This window comes from Pongo pygmaeus, chromosome 13 (assembly GCF_028885625.2).
Source record: "Pongo pygmaeus isolate AG05252 chromosome 13, NHGRI_mPonPyg2-v2.0_pri, whole genome shotgun sequence".
NCBI lineage: Eukaryota > Metazoa > Chordata > Mammalia > Primates > Hominidae > Pongo > Pongo pygmaeus.
In genome coordinates this window covers 36,760,317-36,782,095 of record NC_072386.2, presented here as the reverse complement: position 1 = coordinate 36,782,095, position 21,779 = coordinate 36,760,317, and the positions used below count along the sequence as shown (strand labels likewise).

At 39.0% G+C, this 21,779-nt stretch overlaps 1 protein-coding gene across 9 annotated transcripts in view; it reads left to right on the top strand.

Annotated features, from left to right (window-relative positions):
* The first annotated feature begins 355 nt into the window (after window positions 1–355).
* Window positions 356–21,779, top strand: part of FOCAD (focadhesin) — a 315,699-nt gene continuing 294,275 nt past the window's right edge. For 2 of the 9 annotated variants that reach the window (XM_063650499.1, XM_063650491.1), the window contains exons 1-4: window positions 1,359–1,443; window positions 3,419–3,472; window positions 10,649–10,693; window positions 11,685–11,763. In XM_063650499.1, the coding sequence (XP_063506569.1) occupies window positions 11,742–11,763 (22 nt within the window). In that variant the 5' untranslated portion in view covers window positions 1,359–1,443; window positions 3,419–3,472; window positions 10,649–10,693; window positions 11,685–11,741. Of the gene's footprint in view, window positions 433–1,358; window positions 1,444–3,418; window positions 3,473–10,648; window positions 10,694–11,684; window positions 11,772–14,042; window positions 14,086–21,779 lie in introns of those variants that run through there. The other 7 variants (XM_063650493.1, XM_063650494.1, XM_054501249.2 and 4 more) reach the window with 7 other exon arrangements.

Here is a 21,779-nt window from a genome sequence, read left to right as displayed (position 1 = left end):
AATCTCCAAATACCAAGAAGCTGTTTTGTATTGCCAAAAGCTGCATAGGGGCAGGCTGCCAACAGGACTACCCGGGCACGCTGCAGTGGCATCTCTAGGCAGTTTCCTTTAATCTGCTTTTCCTTGGGCTAACTCTTCACTGCGGTGCTGCTCCACAGCCAGCCCCCGCGCGCAGCCCTCCCCGCACCAGCTCGGCTGCGGAGCTCGGGTCCGCCGCCCACGCCGCCTTTCAACCGCAGTGCCCGGCCCGGGCCTTAGACGCGCGTGCGCGCGAGCCGGGGAGGGCGGGCCGCAGCCGGAGGAGGCGGAACAGGGCCTCGCGATGTGCAGCCCATTGGCTCTCTCCTGCAGTCCCCGCCCCCGGGCGTTCGAGGCGGCGGGGCGGGCCACGTCAGGCGGCCGGCGCTGGGCTGAGCTTGTGGCAGAAAGGAGGTAAGCCGTGCGGGGCGGCGGGCTGCCACCGCTGCCCCCCTGCTCGGGAGCCGCCGGGTCGCGCCGCCTGCGGCCCGGTCGGCTTGCATGGAGGGCGGCTGAGGCCCTGCGGGGCTGGGGCTGAGCTGGGAGAAGGGGCAGTGGAGCATGTGGCGGCAGGGCCGCGTCGCGGCGAGGGGCAGCCGGGAGGGGGGCTTTTTGCCCTCGTCCGGTCCTGCTGGGGCTCTCAGCTTCTGGAGGACTAGGCCTTCTGAGGTTACGGAGCTCCGAGATACCTGGGCAGGGCTGGCTGTGGTGGCTGCGGTGGGACTCAGTGGGATGTCGACTCGGAAGCCGGTCGGCGCTATCCTTGCATACTTAGCTGCAGCAGGTTGCAGTCGTCCCACTCTCCTTCGACCGGTTCCCTAGTTGGGGGCAGAGCAGGAGATTGTGGCCGCGTCCTGCCTGGCCTGGGGTGACTGTCTCCTCATTCCCGGTGACTCACTCAGATCATGTCCACTTATAATGCAAAGGCTTATGGGTGAGCAGGGCCTGTTTTCAGCCTCCTAGTTCTCTGGCTCCGTCCGCACTTGCGGCAATTACTTGAAGAAAGAGTATGTTAGATATATGTTTTGAAATTTTCGCAGCAGCTAACGTGTGGAGACGTGCAGTTATGTTGCATTTACCCTTCATGAATTTTAGTTTCAGCTGTGGCGTCCTGATATCTCAGTGTGGTTCCTGAATTTGGAGCTTTTGAAATGAATGAAATCCTGCCAATTTCATGCAGTCATTCATTCATACATTGCAAACTTTTTTGATGGATTCCTTAATGGTCAGCCTCATACCAGATACTAAAATCGGCATTTCCTGCGTTTTCTTCCAGTTTATATGCTAGTTTTATTGTCTAGATTTGAGTTGGATTTTTTTTTTTTTGTTATTTTCAGGTTCTAGTATCCCTGAAACCATCGTGGCTCTGAGGGTGTAATCCTGATAACTGTATCAGTAATGACTCCAGGTTTCAGTGGCCTATCTGTAAGAAGGGGAATGGGATTAGTATAATTTTGAGATTTTCAAGGAGAGGAGGGGTAGATGGCATGTTTCCTGAACTGTGTTAGCAGTTAGGAAGTAACTATTTTAAAAACACAGGTTACATTTTATGATTATGTTTTACTGTGTCAACGAACATTGTATCTGTCCACATTCACTTTTTGACTACCAAGCAAGTGCATGTTTACAATTTTGATTCACATCCAATTCCTGCATAGAAAGCACTGTGACTCATCTAAATTTTGAAATGAAGTAATCATGAGCTTTTTAATGTTACATACAAAGGTATGATATTGAAACAATTGCATGAAAATGCAATTTTCAAAGCATTTTGACTTGCTTTTATAGATTAGTGGAAGCTAAAACCTTTGCCTTGATTATTTGCTTACTTAATCAATGTTAGGTAGTTACCATCGCTTGGCTAATATTTATCAATATTATATCTATTTTAACATTTGTTTCATTAACCCCAAATTTACTGGATTTTAACTGATTGTTGCCTCCAGTTGATGCCTGATAACCAAAAGGTTATCAGGAGGAGCTGGAGGAGGCGGAACAGGGCCTCGCGCCCTGTAATAAATAGTTTGAAATCAAAATTTTCATGGAAGTGTAACCAGAGTTTTTCATTTGTTGATTGATTGATGGTGCTTACCAGTAAATCGTTTGGCCTTTTTCTCCGTCTAAAATGATTTATGAAACAGTCTGAGACACAATATTCTTAGTTTCATGATACTTTTGGGATATTGTCCACAAATGATTAGTTGAATTAAATTGTTTATATCACTATTAGAAGTTTGGAAAATTTAAGAAAATATAACTTTTTAAAATTTTGCCTTTGCTATTTTTTTGTTTGTTTGTTTGTTTGGAGACAGGGTCACTCTGTCGCCAGGCTGGAGTGCAGTGCTGCGATCTCGGCTCACTGCAACCTCTGCTTCCCAGGTTCAAGTGATTCTTCTGCCTCAGCGTCCTAAGTAGCTGGGATTACAGGCGCATGCCACCACACCCAGCTAATTTTTGTATTTTTAGTATAGACGGAGTTTCACCATATTGGCGAGGCTGGTCTCGAAATCCTGACCTCAAGTGATCCCTCAGCGTCGGTGCTACATCTTTCAGTTCTAGAAATGGACCTGATCAAGATTGGAAGGTTAAGGGGGAGAATTCAAGAGCTGAGGACATTAACATTCTAGTGGGAAAAAACCACAATGAAAAATAATAACTATATTTGGATGAAGTGTAAGGAAATAATAGTGTCAGGATTATTAGTCTATAGCAAAGCTTGATCTTAATCAGTATTTCTTGATGTATAACAATGAACTTGGTTTAACCACAAAAAGAAAATTAGGGTGATAATTTAAATTTTGATCAAGTGGGTAGTACGTATTTCTTTAGGAGTTGAGAAATCTATAGATCCAGATATGTATGGTATAATAAAGTATGGTATACTTATATAAGTCTGTGATTCACAATTAGTAATAGATTGATGGAGGTTTTGTTACTATTTCCACATGATAAGAAACAAGATTTGCTAAGCTGATAGGACAAGGGATATTTGTGAATTTCCTCCATGTAAATGATTTGAAACAACAAAGTTTTAAGTGATGTGGAAGAGCCCATCTATTTTCAAACAATGGATTGAAATTTAGTTTCTATAACCCTCTAAGTACTTCTGGCCTCATAGTTTTTTTTTTTTTTTCTCCTACTCAGGTCATATTGAAAGTAATAAAATTGTGTTTATGATTTTAAAAGTTTATATTGGCTTTCATTTAATTAGTCTGAGTTACTTTAGTTTTATATATTTTGAAGATGTTTCAAAACCCTTGACTTTTAATACTGTATAGCTTTCCATTGTTCATGATGGGAAAACATTTCTTTAGGCCAAAGGAAGTTGAGAATCCAACTTGCATAGATAGTCAGTTTATTACTATTATTTATTTAAAGATTTATCTTTTTACTTGCCTAGGGACCAATGAACCATCCACTGAAGCTCCTAAACTGGAGATTTATGCTTTCGAAGGTATCTTCTAATCTCCTTTTGGTCAGATGAGTTCTTGCTAATTTGGCTGATACATATGTTGAACAAATGTAATACAGTAATTGTGGGTGTTGTAACTGTAGTTTTATGAAGTTTTTTGGTTGCCAGGGTGTATCTTTCACTTCTCTCTTGACAAGCCTTTCTATTTGGCCTACCTGCTTTCATAATTTATTCTTAAGTTCTACTCTATTTCCCAATCATTGCGCATGTTGGTTTATGTAACCAAACCTGATTTTAGTATATGCTATTAGGACATACACATGGAGAATAATGGAGGAAACTTTTTATTAAATGTTTTTAATTGTTGAAACATTTAAGTAAATGTGATTTTTAAAGAGTCATAGTTATTAAAGGTATTGTATTCATTATTTTTTATTTATTCCTTCATTCAGCAAAGATACAACTACTTTGGTGCTAGGTCCTTAACTTTTCTTTAAGGAACTTACAGTATTGCATGGACTTCATAAACAATGCCAAGATACAATGGGATAAACATTATAATTAGTCGTTCACATAGTATAGTGGGGGATAGAGAAAACTGTGCGAGGTTTGAGGAGATTCAGAGAAGGCTTTATGGAGGAATTTTCATCTGAATTGAAGTTTGAAAGTGAGTAGGAATTAGTTGGTGAGGTTAGAGGATAAGGCATCTGGGCACAAGAAAGCAGTGAGGACAAACAGATAGGTTAGAGACAGAACATAGACCCTTAATGTGTTAAGATAGAGAATAGAGAGATGAACTTTAAAAAGTAAACAAGGGGTGAATAGTGAAAGTTCTCTTCCACACCATGTTAGCCATTTTGAGCTTTAATCTGGAGGCCATGGTGATCCATGAGTAATAGATTTTAAGTGGAAGAAAGTTAACATCGGTTTCATGAGGCAGTATGAGGAATGAATTGTAGTGGAGTAAGGCAAACATTTGCATTACATATGACAGAACTCCGAAAATGCAGTGGTGCTGGAGAGAACAGGATGAATTCCAGATATATTAAGGTGATTGAGTTAGTGGCCAGATGGATGTAGGGGATGAAGAAGTGATGGAGTCAAGGATATCTCCTAGGTTTATGACTTCCCAAGATAGGAATCACATGAGCAATATCAGATGTATGGGGAGAATAAGATCAGTAGTCTTGGACATGGGTTTGGGTCACACAATTGGTGCTGTTCAGTGGGCATTTGGCTGCTTTGGTCTGGAGATAAAGAGAGGATTCTAGGCTGGAGATAGAGATTAGGATGCTATCAATTTATAGGTAGTTAAAACAATGTGAGAATGGATGATGCCTAAGAGAGTTTGTAGAATAAGAAAGAATAAAACAAAAGGGAAACCCTGGGAAACACCACCCTCTAGGAAAGATGACCCAGTGAAAAAGACAGAAGGAACAGCCTAATGACAGTGGATGTCTAGAAGATAAGGAGGGAGGGAATCCAACAAGAAGAGACTGGTCAGATACCATAGGGAATAGGAGAAAGAGCTAACTACAGTTTTTGGAAGGTTTCCCAGATAGGCCAGGATCATTAATTTGTAATAATACTAGTTCATATGATTTTGTGACTTTTGGCAGCAAAATTCACTAGAATCAGAGATGATAAATAGTTGGATTGATACAATATTTGGATTTTGTTACGTGCATACGGTAAGAATGCAAAGGAGTTGAAAATATTGGTGAAAGAATGGTCAGAGTGATGGAATGTGAAGTTTTGACTGGATAGGGATGACGATAGAGCCAGGAGGAGCTGAAAGATTGAGATAACATAATTGGCTCAAAGGATTAAAAGTCTGGATGAAGTAAATATACAAGTGTTTGTAGCTAAAAGGGAGATAATGAAAAGGATAGAAATCCTCTGGTCAGAGTAGAATATTAGAATTGAAGATTTTTAGGGTACAGATGGCATGTAGGGTTTGGCTGTGGATATAGATGGTAGAAACGGAGTTGTTCAGGAACCATGAGACTGGTGGTGCATTGGATGAATTGCTCACGCAGATGACTGTAGATAACTGTGGTACCCAGGGAGGAAGGGTGGAATGTGATCCTAGTTTCTGAGGTTTAGATTGCCTATGGTGGTGATCACTATAGATGAGAGATGAAGGTACTTAGATGTTATGCCCTCAAAAGTACAGGGGGTGGGGGTGGGATGGGGTAAGTGGTCTGGAAACATTCTTCTGGGCCTTGGGACTTGTAAGGATGATTAGCCTTTACTGATGGGGGCCACCAAAGAAGGGGAGTTTAGTTTCTATTAGGCCTAGGAGGTATGGGGAGCATCTAGTGAAGAGGCTGAGGATATAAGAAAGCTTATTGACTATGGTATCAGTGTAAAAGCTTGGGAAGGAGTAAGAGAGCGAGGAAAGATTATTTAGAGGAGAAGACAGGTAAGAAAGAGCTTAGATTTGGGTATAAGGGTGACAGCGCTTTTCTGAAGCACATGGCTAGCTTTTAGTAGTTGGGACTTTAAATTTTGATGAAGCTTTCTGTTGTCAACATTTACCCATCAAGTCATGATAGTTTCTGTCAGAGTAGGACAGTTGGCATAGTACTGTTTCTAAATTTAAAAATAACATATATGTCTCCAGTGAATATTTGTGTTATCTGTCAGAGAAAGGATGGACAGTGTGGCCTATTTGCTTTTATGTACCTTTTCCTGATCTTTGAACTCCCAAAATACTTTTGCAAATACATTTCATTATGTGTGCCAATTCTTATCTATTGGTAGTATTAGAAAGTTATGTTGAGTATTTTTAGGTCAATTCTGGGCCCAGAGGTATAGGAAATGCCTTAATGTGAATGGCAATTGCCATGAATGTGGGAGGTTGGCATACCTGCATTTACCTAAGATTGCCATCTGTTATTTTCTGACCTAGAGTCTGTTTCTAAGGACAGCTCCTCACTCATGCACTAGGTCTTATTCCTTTTACCTTCCCAAGGATTTGGCTCCAGCATCTCTCTCTCTCTGAACATTGCATTTCCCCTCATTGCTGGATTATTCCCTTCATTATGCAAGTATGCTGGTATTTTTCCATGTTAAAATAATAGCTTTTGACCCCATTCCTGCTTAAGCCACTGCACGATTTATTTGTTACCCCTTATGGTATAACTATACTCCTGTCCAATTACTTTCCTTCTATTCTTTCTTAAACCCACTTTAATCAGGCTTTCTCCATCACCTCTATCAAAAAATTACTCTTACTAAAAGTACCCACTCTGAAGTGCAGTGGTGTGATCATAGCTCGCCACAGCCTCGAACTCCTGGGCTCAAGTGGTACTTCTGCCTCGCCTCCTGAGTAGCCAGGACTGCAGATATGTGCCACCATACCTGGCTAATTTTTCTATTTCTTGTAGCGGTGGGGGTCTTACCATGTTGCTCAGGCTGGTTTTGAACTTCTGGCCTCAAGCAATCCTCCTGCCTGGGCCCACAGTGCTGGGATTACAGGCGGAGGCACCATGTCTGGCCCTTTCATTTTCCTAAATCTAAAGGTCTGTTCCAAATTTTTACCTCTCAGTTGACCTGTCAGCATTTTTTTTTTTTTTTTTTTTTGAGACAGCTAGTCACTCTCTGCTTCTTTATTTTTATTTTTGAGACAGAGTCTCACTCTGTCGCCCAGGCTGGAGTGCAGTGGCGTGACCTCGGCTCACTGCAGCCTTCATCTCCTGGGTTCAAGTGATTCTTCTGTCTTAGCCTCCTGAGTAGCTGGGATTACAGGCATGTGCCACCAGACCCAGCTAATTTTTGTATTTTTAGTAGAGATGGCGTTTCACCATGTTGGCCAGACTGGTGTTGAACTCCTGACCTCAAGTGATCCACCTGCCTCGGCCTCCCAAAGTGCTGGGATTACAGGTGTGAGCCATGGTGCTGGCCCAATCTCTGCTTCTTAAAACACTTTCTTCCCTTATTAGCAAAAATACCACAATTCCTGTTTTTCCTCCTACCTCATTGTCCCTTTTTAGACTCCTTTATTGGTTCTTCCTTATCTCCCTGATAAGAGTGCTGTTAACATTGGAGTGCTTCAGGGCTCAGTCATTAGACCTTATACTTCTGGATCATATCATTCAGCCTTTAAATATTAGCTTTATTATTATTATTTATTTATTAATTAATTTTATTTTATTTTATTTTATTTTTTGAGATGGAGTCTCGCTCTGTCCCCCAGGCTAGAGTGCAGTGGCGTCATCTTGGCTCACTGCAAGCTGCATCTCCCAGGTTCACGCCATTCTCCTGCCTCAGCCTCCCAAGTAGCTCTGCCTCAGCCTCCCAAGTAGCTGGGACTACAGGTGCCCGCCACCATGCCCAGATAATTTTTTGTATTTTTAGTAGAGACGGGTTTCACTGTGTTAGCCAGGATGGTCTCGATCTCCTAACCTCGTGATCTGCCCACCTCGGCCTCCCAAAGTGCTAGGATTATAGGCGTGAGCCACCAAGCCCAGCCAATTTATTTTTTGAGATGGAGTCTCCCTCTGTCACCCAGGCTAGAGTGCAGTGGCACGATCTCGGCTCACTGCAACCTCCGCCTCCCGGGTTCAAGTGATTCTCCTGCTTCAGCCTCTTGAGTAGCTGGGACTACAGGTGCGCACTACCACACCAGGCTAATTTTTGTAGTTTTAGTAGAGACGTTGGCCAGGCTGGTCTCGAAAAATGATCCACCTGCCTTGGCCTCCCAGAGTACTGGGATTACAGGTGTGAGCCACGGCACCTGGCCTAAATATTAGCTTTAAATACTAGTAATACCCTACTAGCTTCCAAATTTATATTTTCAGCCTGGCCTTCCCTTGAACTCCTGACTCCGTATATCCAGTGCCTACTCAGCATTTTCTGTTTGGATGACTAATATATATTTCAAACTAAACTCTGGAATTTCCTTTTTTACCTATACTCTTCCCTATTTCAGTTAACAGAAACTCCATCCTTTTTATGACATAGGCTAAAAACCTGAGTATCATCCTTGACTCTTCTTTATCTCACAATCTATATATATACTGTTACTTTGGAAAGTGTGTTGGCTATACCTTCACAATGTATTTAGAATCCAAGTACTTGTCACTACCCACTGCTCTCACCCTAGTCTAAGCCCCCATTATTTATGTCCCGATCTTGCAGTAGCCTCTATATATTAGTTATCAATTGTGACCTACTCCCAACATTTTGTGGCTTAAACCAATAGTTATTTATTAGTTTGTGATTCTGTGGTTGGCAGCTTAGGTTGGGCTTGGGGTAGATGGGGGGCAGTTCTTTTGCTGGTCTTGCCCATGCTCACTCATGTAGTGATGGGCACTGGTAGGTTTGGAGGCCTCAGCTGAGATGGCTTATCTCTGCTCTACGTGGTCAGTAAACTATCTCATGTTTATGTTTCTTTACATGGCGGTCTAATGGAAGCAAGATAGCAAGAGGAAACTACGTGGCCTTTTGAGGCCTGGACTTAGAACTTCTACAGCTTCACTTTCCCTGCTGTTGGTGAGAGCAGGTCACCAGGTCAAGCCAGATGAAGGGGATAGAAAATTAGTCTACTTTTTTTTCTGAGGGGAGCAGCAAAGTCACTTTGTAAAGCAGTTTGTATACAGAGATTGGGAGCAATTGGAGGCCATTTTTTGCAAACTGTCCTGGCCTTCTAACGGATTGCTTCTATCTTTCCCCTTACAGTATTGCCAGAACAGCAGCCAGAGTGATTTTATAAAAACATGAGTTAGATCTCTTCTCTGCCCCAAACTCTCCAGTGGCTTCCCGTTGCCACCCAAAGTAAAAGGCAGTCTTGGGATTGTCCTGTGAGGCTTGCCATGATCTGACCCATTTGTTGCCTTTCCAACTCCATTTACAACCACTCTCTCCCTCTCTTGCTTAATCTGCTCAAATTAGCCTCTGCTGTTCTTCAGACATCTGAGGCATGCTTTCACCATGGCATTGGCACTGCTACTCTTTCCACCTAGAATCTTCTTTTCTGAGATGACGAAACGCTCTTTTACTCCCCTTCAGGCTACTCGAGTACTTCCTCAGCCTTTCCCTGAGCATCCTTTTAAAAATAGAAACCTCTCTCTCTAATATTGTCTATCCGCCACCCTGGTTTACTTTTATCCATAGCACTTATCTTCAGAAATGCTATATAATTTACTATTTTGCTTATTCTTGTCTTCCCTCTACTAGGAATGTAATCTATAAGGGCAGGGATTTTTCTCTGTATTCCCAGTGCTTAGTATAGTGTGTGATACAAGGTAGGCATCTCATAAATATTTCTTGAATGAAGGAATGAAAGGTACTGCAACCTTTTTCAGGCTTAGGTGTCTCTTCCATTCTTTATGGAAAAGCTCTGGGCCATTATCTGAGGGAATTCCTGGTTTCCTTTGCAAGTACTTTTGCAATCACTATTTATTTATTTATTTATTTATTTAGATGGAATCTTGCTCTGTTGCCCAGGCTGAAGTGCAGTGGTGTGATCTTGGCTCACTGCAACCTCTGCCTCTTGGGTTCAAGTGATTCTTGTGCCTCAGCCTCCCAAGTAGATGGGATTACAGGTGTGTGTTACCACGCCTGGTTAATTTTTGTATTTTTAGTACAGATGGCACTTCACCATGTTGGCCAGGCCAGTCTCGAACTCCTGACTTCAAGTCATCTTTCTGCCTTGGCCTCCCAAAGTGCTGGGATTACAGGTGTAAGCCACCGTGCCCAGCTGCAATCCATTTTTTAAAAGAGGTCTTCTAGACCAAGTATTCTTCCACATCCAGACTCTAATTTACTCTTTGCAAGAAGATTATCATGTTCCTTAACTATATGCAATACCTTTCTTGATACTTAATAGCAACTTCTTCACTTTGAGTTGTAAATCATAACATTTTTTGTACAAAGCAAAGCTGAAACAGGTGAAAGGAATAATCTAGGGCAGAAAATTTTCAAATCTTTTCTAAGGTCTTAGACTCTCTCTCCACCTCCATATATCTTACTGAGAACTTCAGATAAGAGAAATGTTTTATTATTCAAAATAAAGGTTTTATTATTCAAAATAAAGCTATTTTACATTTGAATTTATAGCATACTCTTATTATAAAGTCAATCTGAACCATGAAGCTATTATAAGGAGCGTAATATTGAAATGAATGATTGTGAATAAAAATGATAATCTCTGTATGTCTCAGCCTCCAATTTATTTTTGTATTGTGATTTTGTATTTTGGTTTTGTTGCAGACAATCAAGGAAATTTTCATCCACACAGATTAGCAGTTGAAAATGGTAATAATGTTTTTTAACAGTTCACATTGCAATCTTACAATCTCGTTACTTTTTTTTCTATTTTCTTTTATTTTTAAAAATGTCTTACTAAAACACACACATTAATAGGGAATATAGGGAATGAACTTAATTTCAACAACATCAACATTTTGTCAATCTTGTTTTTCTCTCTAACATTTTTTCTTCCCTAGTAATTGTCTTTAATTAATAAGGACTTCTTAAAGCACTATTACTAGGCCATTCATTATCAACACTAACAAAATTAATAAGAATTCCTAAATATTATCCAATACAGTCCATATTTCAGAATTTCTCAGTTGTGCCAAGGTTGTCTTAGTAGAATTGGTTTTTTGAAATCAGAATCATGTAAGTTTCCCAAATATAATATAATTTGATTACTATGTCTGTTTAGTCACTTATTCTGTACAATCCCTCCACTCCTTCTTTTTTCCCATGTCATTGATTTGTTGGAGAAACCGAGTCCTTTGTCCTGTAAAGTGTCCCAAATTCTGGACTTGATCTATTTCTCTGCAAGTGGTATTGTCCTGGAAGAGGTACCTTGTTCCTGTATCTCATGTATTTCTTGTAAATTGGTAATTAAATGTAGAGAGTTGTGTATATTAGTGGCAAATTTTTTTTTAGGTAAGAGTGTTTTTACAGAAGCCTGTGTATGTCCTATTCCATCACTCATGAGGATACAATGTGTGGTATTCTTACTTTTAGTGATGCTAAGATGAATCAATGGATTCAAGTGGGATCATCCTGACCCCTCTAATATAAAGTTCCCTATCTTCCTTTAACTTAATAGTTTTAGCAACAGTTGATGATTCATTCACAAATCAAATTATATATTAACAAAGTAACTTCATATTGGTAAAGATTTTTCTAAAGCACGTAAGTATGCTTTCATTTTTTCTTTCCTCACATTTCTTTTTACAATACAATCAATTTTTTCCCTGCCCCCTCATCCTGCATTTATATATGTACACAGTGCCTTCAGTACATGTTGAACATTTGACATAAAGCCTGTAAAGAGATATGAAATGGAATGGACAACAAAGGAAGGCAAGGTAGGAAAGTAAGGATTATCTACTCATCTACCTACTAACTTACCTGTCTCCTCTCCTTCTCTGTATCTTACTGGTTTCAATTTATAATATTTTAAAAGCTATGTGGGATAGGTATGGATTAGAGGGCCACTGAGGCCTTACAGGGATTGGAAATTGGATAGGACCTGGCCAGGTGTTGACTGCAGCATTGGTGTTAGGTATGAATTTAATATAAATCCAATCTGCAGCTAAGCACACACATTTTAACATTTGTTGTGTATAGTCAAGATTGGCCCCAAATAAAATTGAGAAGCAGATGAAGCTTATACAATCTGCATGTGGCATCCTTTTATCATATAGCTTTTCTTAGCTGATATGGACAAAAGTAAATTGAGCTTCCAAGAATTTAGGAGACTCATGCATTGCTGTGTTATTTTAGAAATGGATAAATGATTTTGACTTCTGCATCTTAGTGTATGACTGCTTCGTTCTTTCAGTTATCTGAACCCCAAACTTTGGAGTCATCCTTCACTCGTCTCACATTTCATGTCTAATCCATTAGCAGATCTTACCAAATATTTCTGAAATACTTATAACTGTAGGCATGTATCCTTTGACCAAATGGAGACCTAATGTATATATAACATGGTGACTATACTTAATGATAATGTATTGTATAGTTGAAATTTACTGAGAGTAGATTTCAAGTATTCTCACCATACACACGCGCACACACACACACACACACACACACACACACACACACACAATGGTAACAAGAGGTGATAGATATGTTTGATTATGGAAATCATTTCACACTGTATACATATATCAAAACATCTGGTTTTGTACCCTAAATATATACAGTTTTTATTTGTCAATTGCTATGGTTTGAATGCTTGTCCCTTTCAAAATTCATGTTTAAATTTAATTGCCATTGGCCAGGTGCTGTGGCTTATGCCTGTAATCCCAGCACTTTGGGAGGCCGAGACAGGTGGATGGCTTGAGCCCAGGAGTTTGAGACCAGCCTGGGCAACATGGCAAAACCCCATCTCTACTAAGAAAATACAAAAATTAGCTGGGTGTGGTGGTGCAAGCCTGTACTTCCAGCTACTTGGGAGGCTGAGGTGAGAAGATTGCTTGTACCCAAGAGATGTAGGTTGTAGTGAATTGAGATCATGCCACTGCACTCCAGCCTGGGTGACAGCAAGACTCTATCTCATAATAATAATAATAATAATAATAATAATAATAATAATAATAATAAATTGCCATTGTAACAGTATTAAGAGGTGGGATTGTTAAGAGGTGATTGTCATGAGGGTGCTACCCTCAAGGGTGAGATTGGTGCCAATGTAAAAGTCCGTCCTCTCCTGTCCTCTGTCTCTTTGCACTTCCACCATGTGATGATGTGGCACAAAGGCCCTCCACAGATGTTGACACCTTGATACTAGACTTCCCGGCTTCCAGAACTGTGAGCCAATAAGTTTCTGTTCTTTATAAAATATTCCCAATCTCAGATATTCTGTTTAGCAGCAAAAAGCAGACTAAGACATCAATTATACCTCAATAAATCTGGAAAAAAAAAAAACATGTCCTAAGTCTGACCTCTTCTCACCATCTCTACTGCTGTTATCCTTGTCCAAAGCAATATGATTTATCTCCTGGATTATTGACGTAACCTATCTGGTCCATCTCTTTTTCTTTTTTCTATCCTTGCCCTCTTATGGTCTCTATTCTTCCTAGAAGCCATAATGATGTTTTAAAAATGTCAGTCAAATATGCCATTCCTCTTTCCCAAACCCTGTAGGACTTCCCGTCTCACTGAGAAACATCCAAAGACTCCCAGCACCCTGTAGAGGCTTACATGATCTGGGTTTCTGCTTCATTCTGTAATCTCTAACTGCCCAACTTGCTGACTTGCACCAGCCAACACTGGTGTCCTTGGTCTTTCCTAAACTTGCCAAACATGCTTCCATCTCAAGGTTATTCCTTCTGTTTGGACTGTGCATTACTTCCTTCAGGTGTCTGTTCAAATGTCACTATCGGAAAGAGCTTTTTTTATTCTTCAACAGATGCCAAAACGTTTAAAGACCTCTCTAAAATTTACCTATTGATGACTAAAATTTTGATTTTCTTGGTATTATGTTGTGTATGAATTTGGAAAATTAAAATAAAAAACTACTTATACTGTAGTTCAAGCAATTAAAAATGCCCTCTACACTGAAGCTAACATACTTGATTAAAATGAGACTGGAGGATGTTGAACACACTGGAGGAACACTTGATGTTTTTTTCAGGTGCAGATGGATTAATCTCCTGGCAAACAATTTAGAATCAAAGGTAATTCTGTTAGTTTACTTGTTTGGAACTCTGCAGGACCATTATAGCTTCTAATAACTCAAAGGTGTGACTTTCTCATTAAATAGTTCTTAATAAGTGGTATAATTGGATCAAGTGAGACTTTTTTTTGTCTTGGCGTGTACTGTGGTGAAACCACCTCTTTAGAGAATGATAAAAGACCGTGGTTTCAAGTGAATAAATAAGATCATTTTTTTTAAAATTGCAATTAAACATTTTATTTTTTTATTTGAAGAGAATTAATTTCTTTGTAATTTAAAATAAGTAATGTATGCCCCATTGTAAGAACAAAATTAAAAGTAGCAAAGGGAGAATACAGTAGGTTACATAATCATCCATCATCCTGTTCAGAAATAACCCTATCAACATTTTTGCCTATTTGTTTTTTTAATTCTATGTTTCTCTCTATATTACACACATGCACACATGTATACACACATTATATATACTATATGTGTATACACACACACACACACGTATATTTATTTTTATTTTTGAGATAGAGTCTTGCTCTGTGACCCAGGCTGGAGTGTAGTGTTGCAATCATCGGCTCACTGCAGTCTCGACCTCCTGGGCTCAAACAGTCCTCCCACCTCAGCCTCCTGAGTAGCTGAGACCACAGGGACACGCCACTGTGCCTGGCTAATTTTTTATTTTTTGTATAGATGAGGTCTCACTATGTTGCCCAGGCTGGACTTGAACTCAGCCTCCCAAAGTGTTGGGATTACAGGTGTGAGCCACTGCACCCGGCTTATATTTTAAACTTTGTTGTGTTCGTGGTTGTGTGCAAAAATTTCTCAAGTGTTTTTTATTGTAAACTTTTCTTTACATTATTAAAACTCTTTACAAATGTTATTTTCAATTACTGATCAATATTTTATCTGCATAGTCCTTAGTTTATCTTTTAGATTTATCCATGAATACTTTTGCACAAAATGTGCTCGATTTTAAACCTTTTTAATTCTTAACTCACTTTTAAAATGGGTGCTGAATAGAACTTGAAGGATGTATGCCACACTTTGGGATATAGCCAAGAAGTGTCAGATAGTAAGATCAAATGCTCAGGAAGTCGTACCCAGACTGCCCAGTTCCACAGAGTGGTTTAGTTTTTGGCTTACCTCAGACTTTCAGCTTCATGGCGCTAAAGTTCCCTATGAAATTAGGTATGGTAGGTGGGACTTGGGGAGACTTTTGTGGTTCTTGGAATCATGCTGGTTCTGCCTTATTTGTGTGGCTTGTTCCTGAGCTGATCTGATCTTTGATAACCTTTCTATCAGTTTGGAAGTAAGCCAGATTGGGAGCAATTTCTTCGATAGTGTTTGAATTTGGGCTGAAAGGCAGAAGTAGTCTTTGAGGGTGAAATGAAACTCTTTTGAACATTGGCTTTATTGTAAGTTGCTGGTCTTTGGAGTGGCTGTTGCTGTTCATCTAGTCGGTCATTTACTTAAAACAGAGTGTTGAAAAGTTCCATTAGGCCTGTATGTATGCAAATCATATATACTAGTTTTAACATTTGTGAAATTAAAAAAATTATGAAGAGCGGCCGGGCGCAGTGGCTCATGCCTGTAATCCCAGCACTTTGGGAGGCCCAAGTGGGTGGATCACGAGGTCAGGAGATCGAGACCATACTGGCTAACACAGTGAAACCCCGTCTCTACTAAAAATACAAATATACCGGGCATGGTGGCGGGCGCCTGTATTCCCAGCTACTCAGGAGGCTGAGGCAGGAGAATGGCATGAACCCGGGAGGCGGAGCTTGCAGTGAGCCGAGATCGTGCCACTGCACTCCAGCCTGGGCGACAGAGCAAGACTCCATCTCAAAAAAAAAAAAAAAAAATATGAAGAGCTACATATTACATCTTAACCCCTTCTTCGTTCTCCTCCTCCTCCATCTTTGTTTAAATAAAATTCTTAAACTAACTTTATCTGAAAGACATCCTACATACTGTTCTCTGCCAAGATCCTCTTCTGATTCTTGAATATGCTGCTTGATATTTCCATGCTAATATGAAATGATTTACTAATGAACTCCTGCTTAGGATGATTGCACCCTATAAATAAAAACAGCCATGAGTAATGCTAGCTGTATAATAGAAGATTAGTAAATGTTCCTTTTTTTTTTTTTAAGAAATTATTTAAAATTCCTTTTACCCCAATGGGAAATACACAGAGGTGATACTGTGGGTTTTTAAAGGATTGTAATACATAGCAGATTAAGCACATAGCTATGATAAATAATAGCTGTCAATGGAAGCATTCATGTAAAACTTATGTTGTATTAAAGTAACAAAGACCCATTTTCCATCTCTATTAGATTCAGCTGGAAACAGTGAAGAAACAGTCTTGTTAGCTTTTACATGTGTTCTTTGATTTTTTTTTTAAAGAAAATGTACCAAAATTCATGAGAGTGTAATGAAATTTTACTGATGTAGATTGTGCTGATTTTGGATTTGAATTTGGCTGAAGTTCACCTTTGCACTATCTACACAAAAATGATTTGCCTAGTTAAAAAAAAATACTGGGAGTTTAGGATGTGTCTAAAAAGAATTATCATCAATTCCTAAATGTGTTGGTCACTAAATTCAAGTTACTATACTAATTTGGACATAAAGTTGTTTAAACACTTATTTTTCTACTTCTGGCTCTTATTTATTTTGGTCTTTGTTTCATGAGTCTTAATTAATGAAAAAGATATAGATTCCTCTCTATTTCTTAGTTTCTGTTTTGGAAAGTTGATCTGAAAACAAAATAAGCCTTGGAATCCTGATTCTAACATTTCTGAGTCTGTTAGGTACTGTGCTAAACACAGTAATTCAGCAAACATTTATTAACTGCTTATTCCATGCCAGGCCCTGAAGTGGGTGAACAAGAAGCTGCTTCTCTTAAGAAATCCAAATGTCCAGGATAATAATGCAGCAGGCTTGGTCAATGGGGACCCTTCCCACTTCTGACTCTTCTTTACTGGCATCTGAGCAGGTGCAGCTGCTATATAGATGGAAACTAGGCCCTTGAGAATGAGACAAGAATGTCTTGAGGAGTGATTATAACCCTCTCAGAGCTGGAAGGGACATTAGAGACTGATCTTAGCTCTCCATTTTGTCCTCTTAAACCATATCCTCATATTCCCTCTACCTGGAATGTGATGCCAAATTTTAGTTCAAGCCCTGTTTTCTGAGGCAGCTGCAGGAACTGAGAAAGAACGTGCAGTGGCTTCCTTTTGATCTTCCTGCTTCTGGACATTTCTTCCTGAGCATTCCAATATTATTTCAAACCCTGTTTTTACAAGTGAACTCATGCACACACAAATTTCCCTGTCTCATTGAGCTGTGTTTTCACCTGTCACATGGTGGGGTTTCCTGCCAGCTAAGTATTCATTTGCAGTGGCATTGCCATCTGTATGTGTGTAGTGTTTAAGCAATCATTTGGGTATATAATTGCTTTAATTAATTTTAGTGATTATTTACTTATTTAAAAAAACAAAATGTAGATGTGAAAGTGTTGATATCAGTGACAAGAAGCATAGATTTACTACAGATTGATAATTGTCGTGATGGAAGTGGCCAATTGTTATCCTTTGTTAGCTACTCATTGAACTTAAACTGAACAGTCAATGATGAAATAAAGGCATATAACCAAAGAACATATACAGATGTGGGAGATGTATTGCTGGTGACGGTGCCACAAGGATGAAAGTTAGGTTTAGATAAACAATTTCTATGTTTTGTGCTCTGGGCAAGGAGTAACCCTTTAATATGTAACGTTTGCGCATTAGACTTGATTACCTTTTTAGGATTGCAGTATATACAAAGATACAAAGCTGTTTGCATATGCTGATAAGCTGCTTTGGGAATTTGATTTAACAAGTATATGCAAACCCAGGTAATTCATTTAAAGATTTATTTGATTTCCTGAGATGCAGCAAAATATAATGGAAAAAACAAGGTATTAGATTCAGACTAAGAATAATAACTAACATTTAAAAATTGTTTGCTGTGTTCATGGCTCTGAGCGAAATGCTTTAATGGATTATCTTAATTTAGCTTTAGTTTTTTAACTTTATTATTATTATTATTATTAGCTATAGGGCATTGTTCTGTTGCCCAGGCTGGAGTGCGTTGGCATGATAATAGCTCACTGTAGCCTCAATCTCCATTGCTCAAATGATCCTCCCATTGCAGCCTCCTGGGTAGCCAGGACTACAGGCATGTACCACCGTACCCAGCTAATTTTTCAAATTGTTTGTAGAGATGAGGTATCACTATGTTGCCTAGGTTGATTTCGAACCCCTGGCCTCTAGTGATCCTCCCGCCTCAGCCTCCCAATGTGCTGGGATTACAGGCATGGGCCACTGGCTGCTTGATGTTCTTAATTTTACAAAAACTTTAAGTCAACTATATCTATACTTTATTAAAGCGTGGTTAAGCATGTGAGATTTGGAGGCAGACTGTTTATATTCATGCTTTTGCTTCTTACATAATTAGGCAATTAATTTTGACCTCTCCTTTCCTCACTTGGTTTTTCATATGAAGATAAAGTTAGTGGTAGTGCTTATGTCATGGGGTTGTTTTGAATATCGAGTGAGAGAATACGTATAAAAAGCTTTGACAGTACCTGCCTGGCACATGGTAAAATTCTCAATAAATCCTGGCTGTTAATACCACTGTATAACCTCAGGCAAGTGACTTCTTCCCTGAGCTCCTATTTCCTCGTGTGGGAAATGGAGTTAATATTTACCTCAAAGTTGTTGTGAGGATCTAGTGGAATTAGTTAAAGTGTCTTGTGGAGTGCTTAGCACATAGCAGCTGTTTAATCCAACATGGTATTCCAAATCCTATGTTATGCTTTGCATTTATTCAGTGAATCTTTATTGAATAGGTACTTGTTATATGCTGGGGAGATAGTGGTAAAAGCTGAGATCGTGCCACTGCACTCCAGCCTGGGCGACTGAGCAAGACTCCGTCTCAAAAAAAAAAAAGGTCCCTGCCTTAAAGAGTTTGCATTTGGGGAGGTGGGGGTAGAGTAGGGAAGCAGAAATAAGTAAATGACAATCATTTGAGATTGTGATAAAAACTATGAGTGGTACAATAGTGGGTCACTGCGGTGGCAAGTAGGGAACTATTTGAGGCTATGTATGGGGGTGGTAGGGGGATAGGGAAGGTTCGAGGGAACATGTGAAGGGAGAGAAGAAACAGCTTATTTGAACATTTGAACAAGTCAAGAGCACTTGAGGCTGAGGGACCTGAGAGTTCTAGACCCAGATGTGGAAGGAGCTGAGGGTGTGGTTGTCGGGGTGGTTCAAGGAAGAAACTGAAGGCCAATGTGGCTGAAGTGCCCTGACTGAAGGAGAGTTGCAAGACCAGGACCTTTTGGCCTTCCCATGGAGTTGCAGTGGGGAGCTATTGAAAAGTTTTCAGCATATGAGTTAAAAGTCAACTGTATTTTATTCCATGTCTTTGCTATTGTGAATAGTGCTGCATAAACTGTATTTTAAATGGGAATCTTATGTATATTCTAACCTTGGGGCTGGTGTCTTATTTCTCTCTAGTGGCTTGCATACAAGATCCCATCTTTGTATATAAGTAATTTATCTTTTATCATTAAAACAATTTTTCTACTTCATTACTGCTCACTTGATGAGAGATTCCTCATCACTTAAATTCAAATTCTTTTCCATCATTCACCTTCCTTGACTGTCCCGCATGGTATTGAGGGAGGGAGGAAGCACACATTTCTACAGTGCCTGCTATGTGCAAGACTCTGTTGGCTTTAAGGCATACTTTATATTGTTATGCACAGGACCTTGTTTAACCAATAAGGAAACAGGTTCCAAGATGGTAAGTGATTTGCCTAGTGCTGGAACCAGGATTTGCATCCAGGTCTATGGTTCCCTCCTCCCTTTATCCCCCAAAGCCCCTCAGAGCTTTGCTGTCTGTATCGGGTTGCTCTGTTATCATGATGATAGAGGTAGGTAAGACTGTGGGCTTAATCAGATTAAGGTGTTATTCTTCTCTGTGGACAATCTTAGAGTTTGCAAAAGAATATATGTCATTGCTTCACAGTGCACTATTGATCTTATTCATTTGAACATTTTCACTGTGGTTCTTCTAACAGTACTGCGATAACTTTGTTTTTGTCCTTGTAACCATTAAGGATTCAAATATAGAGATACTCTCCATGTCCATTTTGGTGTATGTACATTGACTTTGTTGAAAATAGAGAAATTTACTATCTTCTTGTAAAATTTTTTTGTTCATTTAGTCCTCAGCTTTCATTAGCACTAAGTATGCATATTAAAATAACTAAACCATATCTGTTCCATTCTACATGAATTTAGAAATTTAGTTTTTATGAAAAATACCAAATGAGCTTGATTGGTCACTTTGCAACAATCAAAAATGTTGCCAATAAACTTGTAATCAGTCTATATAATTCTTTTCCAGAGTAAGAGCTTTTATTTTGGAGGAAGATTTCCTAGCAGTCTACTTGGGGAAATTATAATAATTATTTTTCTCCTTGAAAATGAAGGAAGAAAGCTTTTAAGTGGTTTAAACTTAATCTATCTGGCTAAATTACACTGGCCACTTTTCAATATTACTCTTTTCATAAAGCATTGGTAAATGTAAGTAACAAAGTAATCTTTCATTATTTTATCAACAATTTTTCTATTAAATTGCTGCTCACTTTATGATACCCTTTAATGATGGATTTCTATGCTTTCAGTGATTTGGGTGTCAGAAAGTTATATCCTCTATTTCTACAAAATGTATTAGAATGTGAGTCAAGATTTTCCTATTTTGGTAACTTTATTAAAATTACAAAACACATATTCTCATAGAACGATTAGAAACTGGGAATGAGCAAAAATAAAAATTATCCACAATTTGTACATTCCGGGCTTTTCTTTGTGCATATGTACTCTGGAGCGAGACTACTTAGGTTGGAATTCCAGCTCTGTCACTTACTTTGTGACCTTTGGAAAGTTATCTAAATTTTCTGTGCCTCAGTTTCTTAATCTGTAAAATGAGTAACTATCTCTGGGTTATTGTGGGGGTTAAATGAGTTAATACATGTAAAATGCTTAGAATATTGCCTTTCCCCTAGTAAGAGCCACATACATGGGTTTTAAAAGACCTTTTATTATGGAGAATTTCAAACATAAAAATAGAGACTAGTATTATGAATTCCAGTGTACCTATTAACATTTAGACATTCCTGTTTCATCTATCAATCTTCTTTTATTTTTCTTTCAATACTTGAGTATTTTATAAAAAATCCCAAATATTACATCCTTACACTATGTATACTTTGTACCATATTAATATTTGCTAAGAATTAGGTAAGTTATTTTAGAGAGTGAGTATACAAAATTTGAGTCATTTGTGAGGGGAGAAAATACAAGCAAAATATCTAAAGCATCCATTCTATGATGTTTTGCTAATTTAGTTAACTGAATGGTATTTGAAGTAAGATTGTGAATATGGAGATTTTGCTATCATTTATTGGCCAGTAACACATTTAAAATAATTAGGTATCAGTTTTATTGTAAATATACTGTAAATATTTTGTATGAACATGAAGTCTTTATTTAGAAAATGTTTTGTACTGAGCAATATATGTAGTTGTTTTGGTGAAGGAAAAATACTTAAAAATTATAATATTGGAAAAAATAAAAAAGC